The sequence below is a fragment of the Polypterus senegalus genome, chromosome 3 (genome assembly GCF_016835505.1).
Source record: "Polypterus senegalus isolate Bchr_013 chromosome 3, ASM1683550v1, whole genome shotgun sequence".
Taxonomy (NCBI): Eukaryota; Metazoa; Chordata; class Cladistia; order Polypteriformes; family Polypteridae; genus Polypterus; species Polypterus senegalus.
Genome location: NC_053156.1, coordinates 234,130,315 through 234,150,305, shown reverse-complemented (window position 1 = coordinate 234,150,305; position 19,991 = coordinate 234,130,315). Strand labels below are relative to the sequence as shown.

The 19,991-nt window shown below is 36.1% G+C and overlaps 1 protein-coding gene across 7 annotated transcripts in view; it reads left to right on the top strand.

Moving 5' to 3' along the window:
* The window catches only part of dnmt3ab (DNA (cytosine-5-)-methyltransferase 3 alpha b), a 592,789-nt gene that overhangs the window by 282,477 nt on the left and 290,321 nt on the right, over window positions 1-19,991 (top strand). For all 7 annotated transcript variants that reach the window (XM_039748778.1, XM_039748775.1, XM_039748773.1 and 4 more), the window contains one exon: window positions 10,852-11,221. In XM_039748778.1, coding sequence (XP_039604712.1) covers window positions 10,852-11,221 — 370 coding nt within the window. The remainder of the gene's footprint in view (window positions 1-10,851; window positions 11,222-19,991) is intronic.

Genomic DNA, 19,991 nt, shown 5'->3' with positions numbered 1-19,991 from the left:
CTTTAGCTTCTGGATCATGCTTACAATGCTATTTTCCCTTTTTATGTTGGTGTTCTACCTGTCTGGAATGTTGCCATAACCACATTACGGTTACTATTATTTTCATTACTCTACAGAGCATTTTAAAAAAACTAAAAATGTGAGTTTATTTTGTTTGAATTATTATTTTATGCTCTCCAGATTGTAATATTCATTTAATGTGGGGACTTTGTTGTTGAAACATTTTAAATAAACTTATGATCTAACCAACTAATATACATGGAAATATAAAATTAGTAAACTTAAGACAGAAATCATGATTCTTTTTAATAAGTCACACACTTTGCCATTAATAAGAATGACATGGTGGCATAATTTTAGTTCTGCTGCCTTACAGCTCCAGAATCAGTTTTAATCACTGTCTATGAGTTTGCACATTCTCCTTGTTTTTGTTTAAGATTTCTCAGAATGTTCAGGTTTTCTCCATGTTAGGTTGGCTCCTTGTGAGTACTTTAAGTGATGCCAAACAAAACATATCATCCAGTGACATCCTGTTCAGTGTTGGTACTTGTCTTATTGTTAGGGTAAGGTTAAGCGAAGAACAATTCTTAAATGTAAAAATATATAAAGGAAATGGATGGTTATTAGATCCGGGTACTAACCGATTGCAGTCATACAGAAAAAGTAACTCAGCTGGTGGGAATCACAACAAGACAGGCAAGCTAGACTACTTGGGGGTTTTGTATTCCCCGGTGTGAATAACTGTGATTGACTGCATGAGTGTGACCTTCAATATCCTGGCTCTCCAGGTTGGGGTCCTGCCTTTTGCCAAATGCCTCCTTAATGGGCCATCAAACCTGGACTGTATTAGACTACTTGAAAAGCAGATAAATGGATAGACATTTGAAAGTATTAAATATTTATTGTGATTATGCTTTGTAGTGTAGTATAACTGAAAATTTATTCAGAAAATAAATTTTACAATTTTCCACATTTGGCAGCTTGTTTTCAACATACTGAATAGGAGTGTAACTACTTGTGTTGATTTGAATGGTCTGTACTTTAAATTTTTAAGTTTCGCCCAACCAGCATTTATGGCTTTCCATTTTATTTGTTTTATATTATCTCTTTTATGTTTCCTTTGTAGTATAGGTTCTGAGTGCCTCCTCTTTTGCTCTTCTACAAAGCATGTAGTGAAATACATAACTATTAAGAGTGGCATAGTTGGATAAAACCTTGGGTGGTAATTTTATATATTTTTTTAAAATATTTTCTAGTGAACATGGCTGGTCTCTGCGACCAAAATTACAAATGCAACTAAAAATTAAGAGTACAAAGAACTCCAATTATTTTAGGATGAAATGACTGTACTGTGTTTTTATTTTTGCACCAAAACAATCTCATTGCTTGTTATTAATTCTGTTCATAACGGTGTCAATGGCTGATGCAAGGAATAAGGCATCTTACTGCTTCTTTATAAATGACTGATCTAAAAATCCCACAATTCTATATTGTTTATGGTGTTAAGTATATGATAAGTATATAACTTAGTGAATGGAAGTGATGTTTAATTTATATTATTGTGGAAACAGCAGCTGTAGATGCCTTCCATCTTTTACAGTTATTAGGTGCTTCCTGGTGAATTTTAATACTTTTAGATAGATAGATAGATACTTTATAAGTAAAGATACAGAAGGAAGTTTAGACTACCAGAACAATCACACCAATTAATTTACAAAATTTAACTATATATATTTTAAGTTGTGACTACAAGTCTATACTGAACAAATAAGTAGTTACAAACTGAAAACATCCCAGGGATAAGGTATGTTGTACAACAGGGGTCATTAATTAGATTTGACCTGCAGCAGAATTCTTCCAGAGCAAATATTCTTTCTGCCAGACTCAGCCACAATAGTACCACACAGCCAGACACATACACACACGCCTACAAACACACACACACACTTTAATAGAAACACTACCTCATTTATTCCTAGATGCATCTACTCATTCACTTCACACACACACATCAAGTCAGTCCAACCTGTCAAATTTATATTTGCTCAAGATAAAGAATCATCAAGCATATGTAGTACTAAATCCATTCTGGTGTTATTGTAATCAAAACTGAATAAGCTCAAACATGTAATTTCTCATGAAAATCCACAGTGATACTGATTAGCAAGGAAGTAAATTCCAAATTCAGGTTACAAGTTAGTTACCAAAATTTAGTTAAGTAGCAAAAATATCTCTGTTAATATGTCAAGAAAACAAATATTTTTAGTAGAGGAAAATCAATTCTAACAATTATCTTTATAATGGCATGATTCGAAAATATGTCCAACCTGCCTGATCTGCAGTGAAATAGTCACTATAATCAAAGAAGAGATGCTTCTGTCTTTAGACGCATGACATTTTCAGTGAATATTTTTCACATCTAGTGATGAGCAAACTCTGCAGTGTCATGAGTTTGGAGAAATCACAGATGCTCGTGAACATCACCAAATTCGACAAAATGTATTGAAGTCAATGGGGATGGACTAACTGAATTAGATTTGACTGGATTATAATGATGCAATAATCTTTAAAGTGTCCCTGAAGGCTAAGGAAATGTCTGCCAACTATACTGGACCGATTATTGTGGCCAAAAAGGCTACCTGAGTTTTGTGGCAGCAGTGCAAACCACTGCACCACCGTGCCTCCATGAGATCAAAGAAGAAAGGACAGAGTTAGAGAAGCATACATGTATATTTCATCAAAATAAAGCGTGAATGCTGAAATAGTAGTCAACAGTCAGAAAAAATACGCAAGTTATTTTATGTTGATTTATGTGAGAAACTATTGCTTTGTGTGCTTTTCAGAATACTGAGTTTTTTGGAAAAATATTCAGCCCTGGGAGAAAATGAAAAAAACATCCCAATAAGAGTTAAAGGCAGAAAATTTAAAGTGCCATGTCATGACTGAAGCCACCGGCATGTTTTATTTTTTCAAGTAGCGCTGAAAGGTCTCCAAACTGTCTGTTCTGAGGCTTTTCACTTTTTCTTCTATCAAAAAGATGAAAAAGTCTTGTAAATACTAATGCATATTTCATTATTATTATTATTATTATTATTTCATAGAATCTACTGTGTTTGTGGCATCAGGCTCTTTCAAGATTTGTTTTCATTCTCCACATGGCTAATTACGCATGCATAGGGCACACGCATCCTTCTCCTATGGGGACATTTATATATGTTTCATTAAAAAAAATTTGAGAATCTGCATCAATTACATATCTGTTAAGCTCCTCTAATTGAGTTCACCAACTATACACTGTATTAATCTGCCTTTATGACTTTACATTTTATAGCATTTGTTTTTATGAAAAATGTAAAAAACTGGTGTGAATACTGATAGTTCACCAGCTGCCTTAGCACCTTTGATTTCCATGAAGTCTGAATGAGTTTATTTATATCTGCATGAGTTTTCTCTGCCAACCCTGAGTTTCTTCCAGTGTTGTATCCTGTAGTGTGTAATCATTAAACTAATGATGCTAACTGTGAGCCATGCCTCCATGAGATCAAAGAAGAAAGAACATAGTAAGAGATACACAAGCTTCATAACCAGTCTGTATTGCAAATGATCAATATTATATGCCCGGTTGTCCCATCCAATGTTGGCTGTTACAGAGGATGTTCCTTTGACCTTGTGAAGCATTATGGGACACTGAAAAAAAAAACAGCCAAAATAATCAGTAAATAATTTGACAAACAAGTGCAAAGGTGAATGCAGCAAATTTGCAGCGAATAACACTTTGTTGAAATTCGCCAATCAACGCTATTCACCACATTGAGGCTTGGTACAGGAAAATCAAGACTTTGAAAACAAGCTATCATCACAGCAGCAAATACTCAACAGTTCACTAAAAGAGCAAAAATCAGCAATAAGCATGTCCTTTTAAGCTAGTGGATACTGGCTAAGCACAAAAAAGTTTTCCATGATGCATAAGAAATTTCAAAAGTTTGGTAATAGATGGGGTCAGGAAGGCTGGTCTGATATACCTATACATTGATGAAATTGCAGCATAAAATGTACCGTCTGAAATTTTGATGGAGGAGAATTCCAAGAGAAACAGCGGGCAGGGAATGTGTGCATTTGGCTTGGAAGACAGAGGATGGTTGGTGGGTGCTACTTTTAAACTATGCTTTTCAATAGGAGACCTACCACATGCCCCACCTCTACTGCAGGTGTTGACTTCAGGGGCTAAATTTGCAGTACAGAGGGAATTTCTCCCAGTGTAACACGAAGTGGAGAGGATTTTACCAGATTGGGGACATATCAGTATAATTATTTATCTTATTGTGTATTTGTACTAAATTTATTCACTGTCATTTTCTCCTCAGTAGGAAAAATGTATACTGCTTAAAATCAAATCTAAAAATAGAAATTCAAGCAATATAGTATCAGTGTCCCATAAAGCTGGTTAATACCAAGAATATCAAACTCTTTAAAGCTTCTCTTGGAACAACACATTTTTCAAAAATGTTTTGGCAACAAGTCTACAGTAGATTTGTGACATTTGCTGTTTATTATTTTATTTTTTAAAAACTTGTTATTTTAAAACCATGTCTGTGTAATCAACTTATCAACTGAAGATTCATCAATTATTTCAGCCTTTGTGTGTTGTTTTACATTTGCTGCACAAAAATTGACACTTTAGTTATGAATTCTCTCCTGTGCCTTGCATGTCTTCTTACCCTGAACTGAGCATCTACCTCTTTCAAGTTCTTTTCATGTGCTTAACTTTATATGTGCCTGATGTTTAGAGATTCTCCATAAAAATGTTTTATAGGCGTATATAACAGGGCTGGAGAAATCTTGCACATGTGCAGGACTTGGCTCATGGAATACAAATTAATGATCCTGGTTGTGTAACTCACAAACCAAATCAGGCAGTTTACACGGACCACTAATCAAAGAGCAGCAATGGTCAGGAACATAGTAAAACTGTTTCAAAAATATGATGTTGAGGTGATCATATGACGGTCTGTAAGGGCTTTCTTTGTCTTATTAGTAAAACTAAATAGAACCATGATAGGATGCACGATTGCCTCATTATACTGATAACTTCTACCATTAGGCCCTCTTTCCATGTTATCAAAATATTATTTCAATGTATAACATTAAGTTGAAAAATGTTTCTAAGCATGTACATTCTGAAACAGTGGTGATGCTGCCTTAGAATGGCAAACAGTATCATTAAGACCTCAGCCATACCACACAGTCACATATGTCTTGTCTGGCAAATGATCTGGTGCCTAATAGCAAGCTTCAGGGGCAGCTTGTACCTTCAGGACTGCAAGGTTGCTTGTATCCACAGCTATATGGAATATGCCTGATGCATATTTCTAACGCCTGCCATTTGTTTGATGATAATGTAATATATGGTGTTACTGTATGTTCATTCTCAGTTGTTTGTATTTTGCTATCAGCAGTAGTCTGTGGGAGACATGCAAATAAGAATTTCATTTACCTATGTACACATCATAGTAAACTTGCAGAATATGGCCATGATGTGAATATCAGCTTGTTCCGTTTTGATCAGATATTTAAAATATTGTATTGAAAAGCAGCAAAGTGCACTCGTTTGGCCAACCATCAAATCAAACTTCCAGAAAGTTACTGGTGTTTTAAACTTTAGCAAAATTTAACTCTCATTATTGGGACAACGTACAGCAGAGGTCTGATGCCTTCATGATTAAATTTTCTATTTTGCCTTAACTCTATATTATAATCTACCTGTATTTCAGAAATGTGCATCAGAAGAGTCTGTTACAATAAAGTGAAAATACTGATAACAACTCTTGCTCTCTGTGATTCTTAAGTTGCTCTTTACTTTGAGTGGTTAGGTTACTTAGTGTAATAATATTTTACTTATCAGAAATAACAGCCCTATTGGAAAAATATTATGTTTTGTTAATTTTCTCCTCATGACTTACACATTTGTATTAAATCTATGCAGTATGTGTTACATCATCAGTGTGAACATGCTGGTCATTCTAACACTCAATAATAGTAAGTTGTGTTTTGATACTATTCATGATAATACTGTAAATAAATATCATCTTCAATATACAACATAAATGCACATTTCACAGTTGGATGGAAGTTTAACGTATTCCTAGAAGTATGTATTTCTTTCTTAATATTTTGGAATAAATATGTGGAGCTCAGCTGTAGTTGCTTTTTAAGCATTTACCTTGATTCATTTTTCAGAATTGTACTAATTTTCCCTATAAATTAACGTATATTACTCACAAGTAAGTCAGTATTGCATTCATCATTTTTATTTCTATTTTTTTTACATTCCTCAGCTCAGCAAATTATTCAGCAAATTTGAAATAATGTCCCCTGTTTTTCTTGAATAAAAGTGACACTGAAAGTATAAAGCATGTGTTATTATCTGGGCAAATGATAAAAAGGAGGCAGTTTATGAACAGGTTCAAATTATGCCAATTGACATAATTACATATTTAGGATTATTTGTTTTATTTATATATATATATATATATATATATATATATATATATATATATATATATATATATATATATATATATATATATATATATATATATATATATATATATATATATATATATATATATATATATATATATATAATATAGTTTTACTGAAACAAACCCAACTTATTTTAGGCAGCAAATAATAAAGAATCTCAACCAATCAATTCTGTATTGAATTCTTTAACAAAGACCAAGAGATCAGTGTGGTTCTCACAGAATAAAAAAGTGCATAATGATGTGAGTACAGTATTAAAATGTCTAAGGTGGTATACTGTATGTTGTGTCCATCTCAAGAAGATAATTTTACCAGAAACTTAACTAAAAACAGTATGTAGTGTAATTTAATGCACCATTTACTGTTACAAACAAACCACTGTCTTTAAAATAAAAAGAAAACAATGTGATTTTAGCATTTAGCAAATTTTTTTAAGTAAACACACAAAACACATATTTTGCATGTTGATCTGCAATGTGAATAAAAGTGAATTTTTACTTGATTGACAAACCACAAACATGATGTATTTTCTCAGTTCTTATGATGACTGTGACCCTGTGGCTGATACCTGATTTTAAGCTGCTCTCATTTTCACTTGAGGAAATGCTATTTCAGCATTGTTCTTTCTGTCTCTCTCTCTCCCCCTCTCTCCCTTTCTAGTAACACAATCCTAAATACATCACCATGAGCTCATTAGGTCTGTTTGAAATTGGCAGAAAAAAGAAGTAGACAACTTAGATGTGCCTTTTCTTTCAGCAATGTTTGTTTAAAAAAATAAAATTAAATAAAAAAAACAAAATAGTAATAATAATAATAATTTTTATTATTATTATAGTAACTGAATACTGAGAAAACTCACATTCACCTTACTATTAATATAGTTTTTATAGTACTTCTATCTTTATACTTAAAACCAAAATAGTAAATTTTTTGTTCAAAATTTCCTGTTGATATTTGCTGGAAAGATTCTAGCTCCTTGTTTGTTCATCAATGGAAAAAGTACATTAAACAAATTCACTGACATTATATATATTAGCCTCCTCGGCATTATTCTAGGTGAAAGGGTTTGTATAATAACATACCCTCATTGATAGATTTGCTCAGGCTTTTTCACCCCAGTGATATGAAAAAAGTCTCTATAATTTGCTTTGATATATGTTTTGAAATTTCTTTTCATGATCTTTTTAATCATTTTTAATGTATCAAACACAACATTTTGGATTTCTAGAACAAAATGAGGCATTTCACCATACACTTGGAATGTGAGAGATAAAGGTTTCCTGTAGTATTTAAAGCTGTAATAATGTAATATAAGATGTATTTAAAATTTAGAAATGATGCCTTGCAGTAAAAATAACATAGCTTATTTATACAGTAAAATACTTTAAGCAAAATTTGTAGGTAATTTTTCATGCCATTTCTTGTCAGCACTATCGCCCCTCCCTAGATCTCTGATCACCTGCTCCTTGTATTTGTGTGATTTATATCCCATGCACACATTATTAGCTACTGTCATAGTGTATGATATGGGTGAGACACACAATGTATTCATTTGAAGTATGCAATTCAAATTGTTAAATGTGAATTTAAAGTCTATTTTTAAACTTATTTTTAGTAATTAACAAATTCTCTCTAAAATGTTGCTACATTCCTAAATGAATTGAGAAAGGTATAGCTATTTTAGTATTTGTAATAAAACCCCATGTATTTAAAATGTAAATCTAAGTTACTGATTAAATACATATTAAACTACATATTAATACACAAAAGAGAGATCTGTATTACAATAAGTCAATAAAGTAATACAGTGCTTTTTCCCTTTGTGTAATTTAGCATTCTCCATAATTCTGTAGTCACAGTAAATGTGGTTATGATTTAGTATAGTTTTTCTGCAGCAGCAATTGAGAGTCTAACTAACTAAGGCTGACTTAAAATGTCCAGAATATTTTTTTCAAAAGAAATTATCCTTGCATCTGGCAAGTTACAAATGACTGATGATGGGTTTGCCTCTGTGCTGCTCCTCGGTGCCCATATGACACTCTCTTCATTGTGAAAATCACAACCCTCCTGTAAATCACAAACAGCTATGCAGGATTTATCAGACCTGTTACTTCTAGATGTACCTCTATTATTGTGGCCACAAGCAGTATTATTTCATAGAGTGTGATTGCTTTTGCCTGTTATTTGTCATGTAGTATGTTTTCACGGGCAACAGCTTGAACAATTTAGGCACTGAAATGTAGACTGGAAGGTTGCCAGTTCAGTCCACAATTTCTGACTAAAAGTTTGACACTGAGTGGATCATTCCATATGCCTGGTCTCCATTTTAAAAATAAAGTATCCTGGCAGTCGCTCTACATAGTACCCACAAAATACCCTGATACTGACAATAAAGATTGTCTTGGATTTGGCCGCTTCACTTGGTCAGGTGCATGTCTTCACTGGGATACGGAATTCACCAAAATAACATCATACTGTATTATGTTATGTTATGTGATGTGATGTCATGTTATGTAGTAACAACATGTTTCCTTTAAATGTAAATTCATGTCAGCCTTGGACTAGTTCTTCCAATGCTTCAGTGGCATTGGTGTATAGACATTTGATGAACATTTTATATTCTTAACTATAGTCTTAAGCATAGTGGAAGAGCTTTATCTTTTCTCTTAGTAAAACTTAGTGCTACCTTGAGCATACAATCTCACATTTCTGCCTCAGTCAAATCTTTGTTGCATTTATATGAAGTACCACCATCTCTTACTTTATTTAATACAGTATGTGTAAATATGCTAATAATAGAAATTTACATGTTTTATGGTGTGGATTTTATGTTGGGGGGTATTGCATTTGTTATTTGAAATTTTTTAACTGTTTATTTTTTTATTGGTTAAAAATACAAATCTGATCACAAAAAAAATCATATTTGGATTTCTGCAGTTCCAGTTTTAAGTGATCTTTATAGGCACAGTATTAACAGATTAGAACAGTTTTAAAATGCTATTTGAGTCAAGGTTTAGACTTAAAGGTATAGCATCATCACTCCATATTTGATTCAAAAACCTTTTTTTTTCTTTACAAATCTAGGGTCATTCTTGAAACTATTATAAGGTTTTAAAACCTTCATATTTAAAACCAATGGAAGCTTTTTATGATTGCATATAACTACTTTCCATCAAGGCTCCAAGTAATTTGTTTGTACCAGGGTTAACACAGAGTATTGTGTAATTGAAGATACAAAGATTTCAATACATGGAAACTGACTTATATTCCTTTTGTATTGTCCAGTAAACTACAGAAATACCTAATTCATTTTTTTTACAATTGTGATAAAGTCAGCTAGTGGCCTATATTGTGTTTTTTATGTGTCATGCAGTGGTGCTTGGTGTCTCGGTGAGATTTGAATATATTTTAGGATTATCCCTCCTGAGACAGGAATAGGTACACTATCACTAATGACATATGCAAATTTTGTTATATAATATAATTGTTAACATTTGTCTGCTTCTTAATATATTGATTCCAGGTAGCCAAGAGATGATGGAATCTGTATGAAAATGAACTTTAGTTTTTTGTTTATTGAGAACTTGCCTTAGTTGTGTATATCTATCTGTTTACATTTAATTATTAATATTCACAAAGGCCTAGAATCTACCTTTTTTGTAATGTCAAGATAATATCCTTTTGGAATATACAGTATAAAGTATTGATTTCCTCTGATTCATAACATATGCACCATTGCCACAGAAACCATCTGTTAATGCATTTATTGCTTGAACCCTGTATTTTCATTACAGAATTTCCACAACATCATCTAGTGTACAAGGCAAATAAAGAGCACTGGATGAGAAGACTCTCTTTTGAAGGGCAAACCCTTGCACTCAAACACACTCACTTATACTTATCAATGAAGTATGCCAAAATAAACTGTATGAGCAGATAACACATGTGAAAATGGAAGTGTGCACAAACTGCACTCAAACAGTAAGCAGACTTGCATCCAAACTCCAGTTATAACAAAGCCTGATAAAAGCTAATTTTCAATATAGCCTAACCTGATATATACCTAACTTCTAAATTCATTAGTTTACTTTCATGAATCATTGTTTAAACTGCAAAACAATACGTAGAAGTAGCACAGTGAAAACAGCATTATGAAAATTGCTGAAAGGTTTCACCTTTTAAGATGCCCTCACTAAATATCATGTTACAAACAGAATAGAAGCAAAATTTTTCATAACAATTGTTTATTTTGTGAAAATTGTTATCTTTCCCCAATATGTATGCTTATGTCTCATTTGTTGATGGCAGGTTGACAGCTATGAAACATCAAAAGAAGCTGGGGTTGGACCCAAGTATCTTTCACACAGAGAGAGCCAGTCTTCAGATGAAGTACACAATGGTGTTCTGAACTGCAGCCAAGGAAGTACCATTGCCATCTCCTCCCAGCAAGAGAAGGTCATCCCAGAGAATGGTGTCTCAAAAGAAGCTTCCCAAAGGTCTGGAGAACTACTTGAGGACAATCAGGAGAGACAGGAAATAGAGGACCTTGATTCTTCCCTGGAAAATGGATGCCTTACTCCTCCAGATGACCAAGACTCTGAGAAAGGAGAAGGGGACCAGGTGCCACCCAATCCTCGTAAGAAAAGAGGAAGGCGGAAACTAGAAAACCCAGAAAAACGTAAGATAGCAGCAATTTTTTGTTTAATAGAGCCAGTATGACAAAAACCTTATGTTTTTGCTCTTTGTAATGTTAAAATACGACAATGTTTGTATTATGTTTAAAAAAGTTATTTTCATGTGGTCTTCATCATCTGTTGTTCAGGTCAAAAGTAGGTGATTTTGGTAAATTTATTGGTTCAGTTGTTTTCTGCAATTATTTATTTACTGTATGGCGGAACGTCAGAAAAACTCATGTTGATATTGGTATTAAGTTCATTTAAAAAGTGCATTTGTTCTCATTTTTGTGTGTTATGATAATGATTCCCCAGTCACATGTTTTTGATATATATTGCAGTATCGTCTCTATGTCACAATCAGTGCTATTTTGTGCCACCTTTTCTGAGTTTTTTAGATCTATGAGCTACATGCTGTTATGCACGTGCTCATGTACTACATCATGGCAGCCCACATTATAGTAGATGCCAGGTTGTTTGAAATTAATACAAACTTTGTTGAAAAATAAAGAAACAAACGACAAAAAAAACTTTCAACACTTCTCATGGGATTGAAGCCTGCTTATGACTTTGTTTTTTTTTATATGACTTTCAATCCAGCAATTTCTCAAAAATATAGATAAAAGATCTTGTGACTAGTGATGAGCAAAACCCACTGAATTTGCTTTACCTCGAGCTTGGCAAAATCACAGAAATGCTTTTGAACTTTGCTGAATGCTGCAAAATGCATTGAAGTCAAAGGGAAAAGAGGGACTGCACTAGTTTTGAGAAGATTATAATAGTGCAGTGTTGTTTTAAATGACTGAGGGCTAGGGAGAAGTTTGCCAACAATTCTGGACCAATTATTGTGGCCAAATATATGATCTGAGTCGTGAAGCAGCAGTCCTAACCACTGTGTCGCCATGCCTAAAACAACAAAAGACACAGATGGAATGAATACCACAAATAAAAATACAACAAATGGCCACAAACTAGCAATAAGTAAATAAAATATAGATCATTGTGCTGAAAGACTTCCATTCTTAGGGAACACATTAGCCATGACTTGAAAATGCGGCATGGGCACAGCAGGAATGTCTTTTTTGTTTCCCATGTATCTGCGCAGATGCTTCACACTTTCTTCTACAATCAAAAATAATTAAATACCTTGTAGCTATTCATAAATTTTTTGTTATTAATTCACAGTGTGTCCCATGTTTTCTGATCAAGTGAGGGAGAAGTGAGGGCTCCTTTAAGGCTTTTTTTGATTTTGTTGCTGGACACATTTGCATGCATTGTGAAAGTTCTCCTCTTGGCTGATATATATATATATATATATATATATATATATATATATATATATATATATATATATATATATATATATATATATATATATATGAACAATTTTACACAGTTGTATTATTTTTAAAATATTTTGTATGTCATTTGTTCTGAACAAATCTACCTGTTGGAACTTTTTTCTTTTCCTTTTATTGCCCAGAATGGGCCAGTTTGTAATGAAATTTAGGAGAATTTTAAGGTGTGTTTTTTCCTCTAAATGTCTACAGCACACAACATATCCTGCTCCAGTGACAATGTGCTTATAATAAATGCCTTCAACATTGCATTCAAAAATCTCCCATACTGGGCTTTGTTATTTTCTACCAGCAATATTGATCTCTGATTCCATCTCAGTTCAGTTTACAGACAGAATTTTGCCACCTGCAGGCCTGAAAAGATATCAAAAATCAGAAAACAGAATCTACTGTGTTCTGACAGGTGTGATCATGAAAATCACAGGGGCTTAGGAAGAACAAGGCTCTTAGGCTTGAATCAGTGTGCAGACCCCGCCTAGCTGTATTGAGGGAAACAAAGAAAAACAAACATGTAGTGTCAAGGTTAGGGGCCATGAGACTTGAATAGCCCATCATAAGAACAGTAAACCCTTAATAAGCAGAGCAAGAGCAGGTAATAAGAGTATGGACGAGCACAAAATGACAGAGACAGCATCTGAGATTATGAACAATATATATATTATCTAAATCTGTTTATTCAGAGCAGGATCACAGGAACCTGGAGCCTACCCAAGCAGGTTTGGATGCAAAGCAGGAAAAATCCCTGCTATGCAATATGTATGATACGGCTGATGTTAAGCACAAAAATATGATATTTAAACTATCTATTTTAAGAAAGAGAGAAACATTGAAAAAATTGGGACAGATATTTTAAAACATAATTCTGCCACTGGATTATTTTCACAATATTAGGTATTTTGAGCTGTTTAATGTTAACTAAAAAGATGAACGAATAAACATAGCATAAATACAAAAACCCATTAGTATGTTTAGCATTTCATTACTTTTCAGATTCTCTTCGCCTACCTACCTGTAATTCAGTAGAGATGTTGCCAACTCAGGAATTTTACAAGGTGTGTGTTACTTCGTTATTAAACGACGATTGGTCAGCAGCATTATACAGATCCTGTATGATGACCTTGTCAGTCTCTCAATTACTGACGTTTTATTTTCAAAAATCGGGAGTGGTCTCCCCTAGATTTTCTCCTGTACTGAAATATGAGGATGAATACTTGAGGAGTAAATCACAAGAGAATGATTATATTATGTACATGAAAGAACCATCCATCCATTCATCCATTATCCAACCCGCTATATCCTAACTACAGGGTCACGGGGGTTTGCTGGAACTAATCCCAGCTAGCACAGGGCGCAAGGCAGGAAACAAACCCCGGGCAAGGCGTCAGCCCACCACAGGGTGCACACACACACACAACACAGAATCATCAATTTACCTAAACTGCATGTCTTTGGACTGTGGGAGGAAACCCATGCAGACACGGGGAGAACATGCAGACTCCACGCAGGGAGGACCTGGGAAGCGAACCCGCATGAATGAACCATCAACAACAAATCAAAACAAATTAATAATATATTGAACAATTATTATAAAAGTAAAGTTGAATACATCGGACTCTGCAGCTGCATGAATAAAAGAAAAAATAGAGTATGTGAGCATTTCCGGTTGATGGATTTGGCCAAAGAATTAATGCAAATCTACAATTTTATTGTAACAAACACATGCCAAATTTAATCCATCTTTCTAGTTGCATTTTTTAATTTATTGTGTTTACACACACATATAATTCCAAAAAAACTGTATTTTTGGATCTGGGGAGGTCTAAAAAAATCAAGATTCATCAAAATCTTGAGGTTGAATTTTTTTCATGATTACTATTCCATCTCTATACTTCGTGTGCGAAATGGCAGGTGAATTACTGTTGACAAAAAGCAGGCACCTGAGAAATAAACTGAAAAGTTACTCACTTGTGATTTTTTTGTCCATACAGTAAAATTTTTGTTGACCAGCACATTCTGATTTCAGACTTTTGAATTAAATCTTTATATACAACAAGCACAGAGAAAGGCGGCACGTAAATCGCTTTCTATTTACCATGCTTTACGTGAGTATTCAGCACACTCTGTCACTGCAAATGCTGTGTGAACACCCACCAGCCGCCGTTCACTGAATGAATATGTGTGGGTGGCTCATGTTGGATGACTTTCAGTTTTTGAGTTATATGTTATAAGGGTTTAAAACTAACAGCAAGTATAGGCATTCAAAAATGAAAACTAAAATAATTTTTAGTAAATTAGTACTTTATTTCAGTTCTTTACTGCTACTTTTTTTAGTTTTTCATTACGATTTTGTTAATTATTTTATTTCAGTTTACGAAAATGTTTTTTTATTAATAGTTTCAGTTTTGATTTTAGTTTTCATTAACTATAATAACCTTGTTGTGACCTTTAATTAACTGACCTTGACCATGTCCTATTACCCCTTTATAACACCCCTTAAATCTTTGCCACTTAATCTTTAATTAGGATTTCTGAACTTTTTATGCAACTTCCCAACAGTTAGGTGGCCATGCTGTATACTGTAGTTTATGGTTATTATGTTCATTGCTGTTCACGTGACAAGACAGCAAAATAGCATTCTGATTAATAACTACCCACCTATTTATTCACACTTTTTTGGTGTGTATTTGTCATCAGAGTATTGGATTCTTTTTCAAAAATAAGTAACATTTGCCTGAGTTAATTAGGGGCATGAAAAACTAGAACGATTTTGTAACTTTGCTGTGCATCCTTTGACTGCAAGTTTGATTTACATTTTGGGTATAAATGATTGGTGTTTTATTTTATCCTTTCTGGTTTCCCTAATACCTTTCTGTATTACAACTTTGACTTTTGTTTTATACCACCATTGTCTTTTTTTTCGCTATGTTAATGTTCTGGCATCATAACAGTGTAACAATAAGTATATTAATGCTTCTGTCTGACTTCTATTATAGCATTTTTATTGTAATTCTTTTTCCATTATAGTTATTAATTCTGTACCTATATACAGCCTAACTTGTTTAATTGAGTGTGGATTTTCCAGTTTGTTTCTATGAATATTGACAATTTGTGTACACACATGTGTGTGTACTGTATGTATGTGTGCGTGTATATATATATATATATATGTATAGTTACATTTATATATATATATACTGTATATACTGTACATATTTATATGTATATAGATAGATAGATATATATATATATTTATGTGTGTGTGTGTGTGTGTGTGTGTGTGTATGTGTGTGTGTTTGTGTGTGTGTGTGTGTGTGTGTGTGTATATATATATATATATATATATATAATTCTTTTGGGACTCCCCCAACGGGGTGACACTCTGAAGAGCATCCCAAAGTGTGATCGCCGCATCTGTGGAAAATAGCATATTGGTGGTTTGGGCAACTGTGGGTTCCCAGCGCTGTGACAGCTTGCCGCAAAATCAAATCTGAAAACATCGCGGTCATGCTATGAGCACCTGCCATCAATGGGCAATGCAAGGAACAGTATTTGGCCATTAACCTGGCCACAACTGTGCCTGATTGCAGTGTATAAAATAGTGGTAGATCCTGCTACAATAAATAACCGTGCTATTCCTGTTTAAAGCTGAATAAAGTTGGTTTTGCTAAAGCACTGAGACTCAGCCTCGTGTTTTGGGGTGCAAGACAGATTCTCACTCATCACATAGTACCAGAAGTGGGGTCCTTGCACTGACGGATCCCCAAAAAATATAGCAAAGCCCAGCTCTTGATGATGCTCCGGTGGCCGCCACTGCCTTGGCATGGCTGCGAGATGTGCTGCCAAAGGTGGATCCCTCTGACAACCCTGAGTGTTTCCTATTCTGCTTTGAACGTATGGCAACATTGATGCGATGGGACAAGGGAGCCTAGACAGCTATTTTAGCCCTGTTTTTAACTGGAGAAACCCTCCAAGCTGTACAGAATCTCCCGAAGGGCTTGATTGTTATGACTATCTGAAACAACAGATCCTCCTCCGCGTGGTTGTGAGTCCAGTGGTTAAGGGGCGCCAGTTTCGGCTGTGGTATATTGATCCGGATCGCCCTGTACGAGGACAGATCCAGGACTTAGTGGACCTGATTCAAAGCTGGATCCATGGAGACCCTTTCGAGTGCATTGTGAAGAAGCTTGCTATTGATGCAGTCCTGTCAGTTATAGACAAGAGTCTTTGTTATGAAATGCTATAGAACAATGTCGACTCTCTGCTGGATCTGACCCCAAGGGTGCACAAGCCACCTGGAAACAACAAGGCTACCCAGGTTTGACCCTGATGTTGATCCAGCCAGCACAGACCTTCAGCGTTGCCAGTGTCACAAGTAGCAGATGCCAGAGGGTGAACACCATAGTGTGGACTAAGCACTGCTGCTTTCACTGTGATCAACTGAAATACCTAGCTTGGGAGTATCACCTTCTACCAGTGCAAACAATGGCTCTCGGTCTGGCTCAGGTATGCAGATCGCATGTTTCCCCCAGAATGTTAAAGGAGGACAAATTTAACGTCTCTATTACGTTGGCCGGAATAGGAATTTCTGGTGCTATTGGACTCTGGTAGCGACCTTGGTGTAGTCCACCATGACTTGCTGCAGCAGATCCCTTATAAGACCACAGACAAGGTGAACATTCGCTGTGTCCATGGGGACATTAAAACATATGAAACTATAATACTTCCCCTGAAATTTAAAGAGAAGAACTTTAAGGTTTGTACTGGCGTATCAGACACCATACCCTGGCCATTCCTAATAAGAAAAAGGAATGCCCTCTTCCCACTGGTCATGGCCACCTGCAGAACACCTACCCCCATAGTGGATAGAGAGGGGCTTCCTGCAGACAATGTCAGTTAAGGAAACGGATTTGAAATTGATTTGGAATAGTGCAGCGAGCTGGGCGAAGAATCCTCAAGTGAAGACCCAGGACAGCTGGCAAAGCTGGCAGACCGGTGACTCAATACGGACCCAGATGAAAATGAAATTGCAGTGGAAGGCGAGTGCGATGCTGCATCGGACATGGTAGCAGTGGGAAGCGAGGATGACTCTACATCAAACATGGAGGAAGCAGAGACTGGCGTCCAGACAGAGTTTGCTTGACAACAATGAGCTGATAACAACTTGGATTTTGCATTCAGACAAGCCCACAACGCAAAATACTCTTACTATCTGGAAAGAGATGACACGAATTTTAAAACACCACATTTTTTACTTAAGGTTGGCTTTCTGTATAGGGTGATTTCTGATTGCATGGGTGATTGATGTATTGAGCAGTTGGTAGTACCAAGTGAGCATAGGGAGAAGATTTTAAAAATTTTAAACTCAGTCACATTTTAGGGGGTCAGCCGAGGGAACCCATTTTGAAATGCATTTATTGGGTGAATATGGGCCGGGATGTGGAATGATTTTCTACCGATTGTCAAATAGTTTCTGCCCACAGACCCGCCAGGGCACCTCTGGTACCCATGCCTATTTTAGACGTCCCCCTTGAAAGGTTGGGATTAGATATTGTTGGCCCGCTTCCAAAGAGTAAAAGTGGCTTTCAATATATGTTCATTTTAATCAATTACACCACAAGATATCCAGAAGTAACAGTACTGCGACGGATGGACGCCCGGACTATTGTAGAAGCACTCTCAGATATGTTCACACATATTGGTATCCCTTGCGAGATTCATACTAATCAGGGCACACCTTTTATGTCTCACATCATGAAGCAGCTATGTGAAAGTTTCGGAATTAAGCAGTTACACTCCACGGTTTATCATCCACAGATGAAAGCAGATGATTTGGCGGGTAGCTCATGACGATCCAACTTCCTGGGACACTGTAATACCTTTCCTCCTGTTTGCTGTCCAGGAGACTCCACGAGCTTCCATTGGAATGAGCCCTTTCAAACTATTATTTGGTTTGCGACCGCACGAGGTGTTGGACATTTTTCAGGATGAATGTATGGGGACTCTCAAGATAACCCATGGGGGAGGTTTGGTAACCGAGTTGTTTCACTGCAAAAGCAGATTACTCGATTATCCTGTATTGTGGTGGAACATCAGCAGCACCAGCAGGCGGTGCAAAAACATAATTATGATTAGATGAGTAAGCGAGTTTACGAAGGGGTACCACATGCTGGTGTCGATCCCATCTGATCCACATAAATTTCGGGCTGAATGGCAAGGGCCGGAAGTGATAGAAGAGCGTATGTCCCCAGTGAATTATAAAGTCAGGATTCCTGACTTGTGGAAACCCGTACAGATTTTGCATATTAATCTTTTAAAGGAATGGCACAACCATCACAAAGTTCTGGTCACAGCCATAGCGGCCCCCCCGACTGAGGTCGCCATTGGGGATGATTTGACTGAGACCCAGAAAACAGAATTGCTATCGCTAATCAAAGGGAACTCAGACATTTTTTCAGCAACACCTGGCCTGATGACGATTGCAGAACACAAGATTGTCACTCCACCCGGTGTTAATATGCAGGTGCCCCTGTATTGCCTACCGGAGGCAACAAGGAAAGTGATACACAAGGAGGTGCAACAGATGCTCCAATTAGGCATTATTCAGTCAAGCAATAGTGAATGGCGAAATCCAATTGTACTCGTCTCAAGGTCCGATAGTTCGGTATTGATTTTAGTCATTTGAATAAGATTTCCAAGTTTGATGAATACCCAGTGCCAAAAGTGGACAAGCTGTCAGAAAAGCTTGGGCAAGCTTCATATATCTCATAAAGGGTTATTGGCAGGTCCCCTTGGAGGAGTCTAGTTGTGAGTAAACCACATTTGCCACTCTGGATGGATTGTTTGAATTTATGGCATTCCCTTTTGGTTTCCATGGTGCATCACTGACCTTTTAGCGAATCATGGACCAGATCCTACATCCGCATTCTGTGTGTGCGGGTGCCTATCTTGACGATGTGGTCATTTTTAGTAGGGTCTGACAATGGGTCCAAGGATTTCATCCCGATACCTAATTGCAGTCAAGGTGCCATTGTCTAGCCTGTAGAGGGTTGTGCGTCCCTCCATGGATATGCCTTCCCAGACCATCACTGACCCACCACCCAACTGGTCATCCTGAAAAATGTCACAGGCAGCATAACGTTCTCCACGGCTTCTCCAGACCTTTTCACGTCTGTCACGTGTGCTCAGGGTGAACCTGTCCTCATCTGTGAAAAGAACTGGGCGACAGTGGAGGACCTGCCAATTCTAGTATTCTGTGGCAAATGCAAATCGAGCTCCAGGGCCCACTAGAGGACGTCAGGCCCTCAGGCCACGCTCATCAAGTCTGTTTCTGATTGTTTGGTCAGAGACATTCACACCAGTGGCCTGCTGGAGGTCATTTTGTAGGGCTCTGGCAGTGCTCATCCTGCTCCTCCTTGCC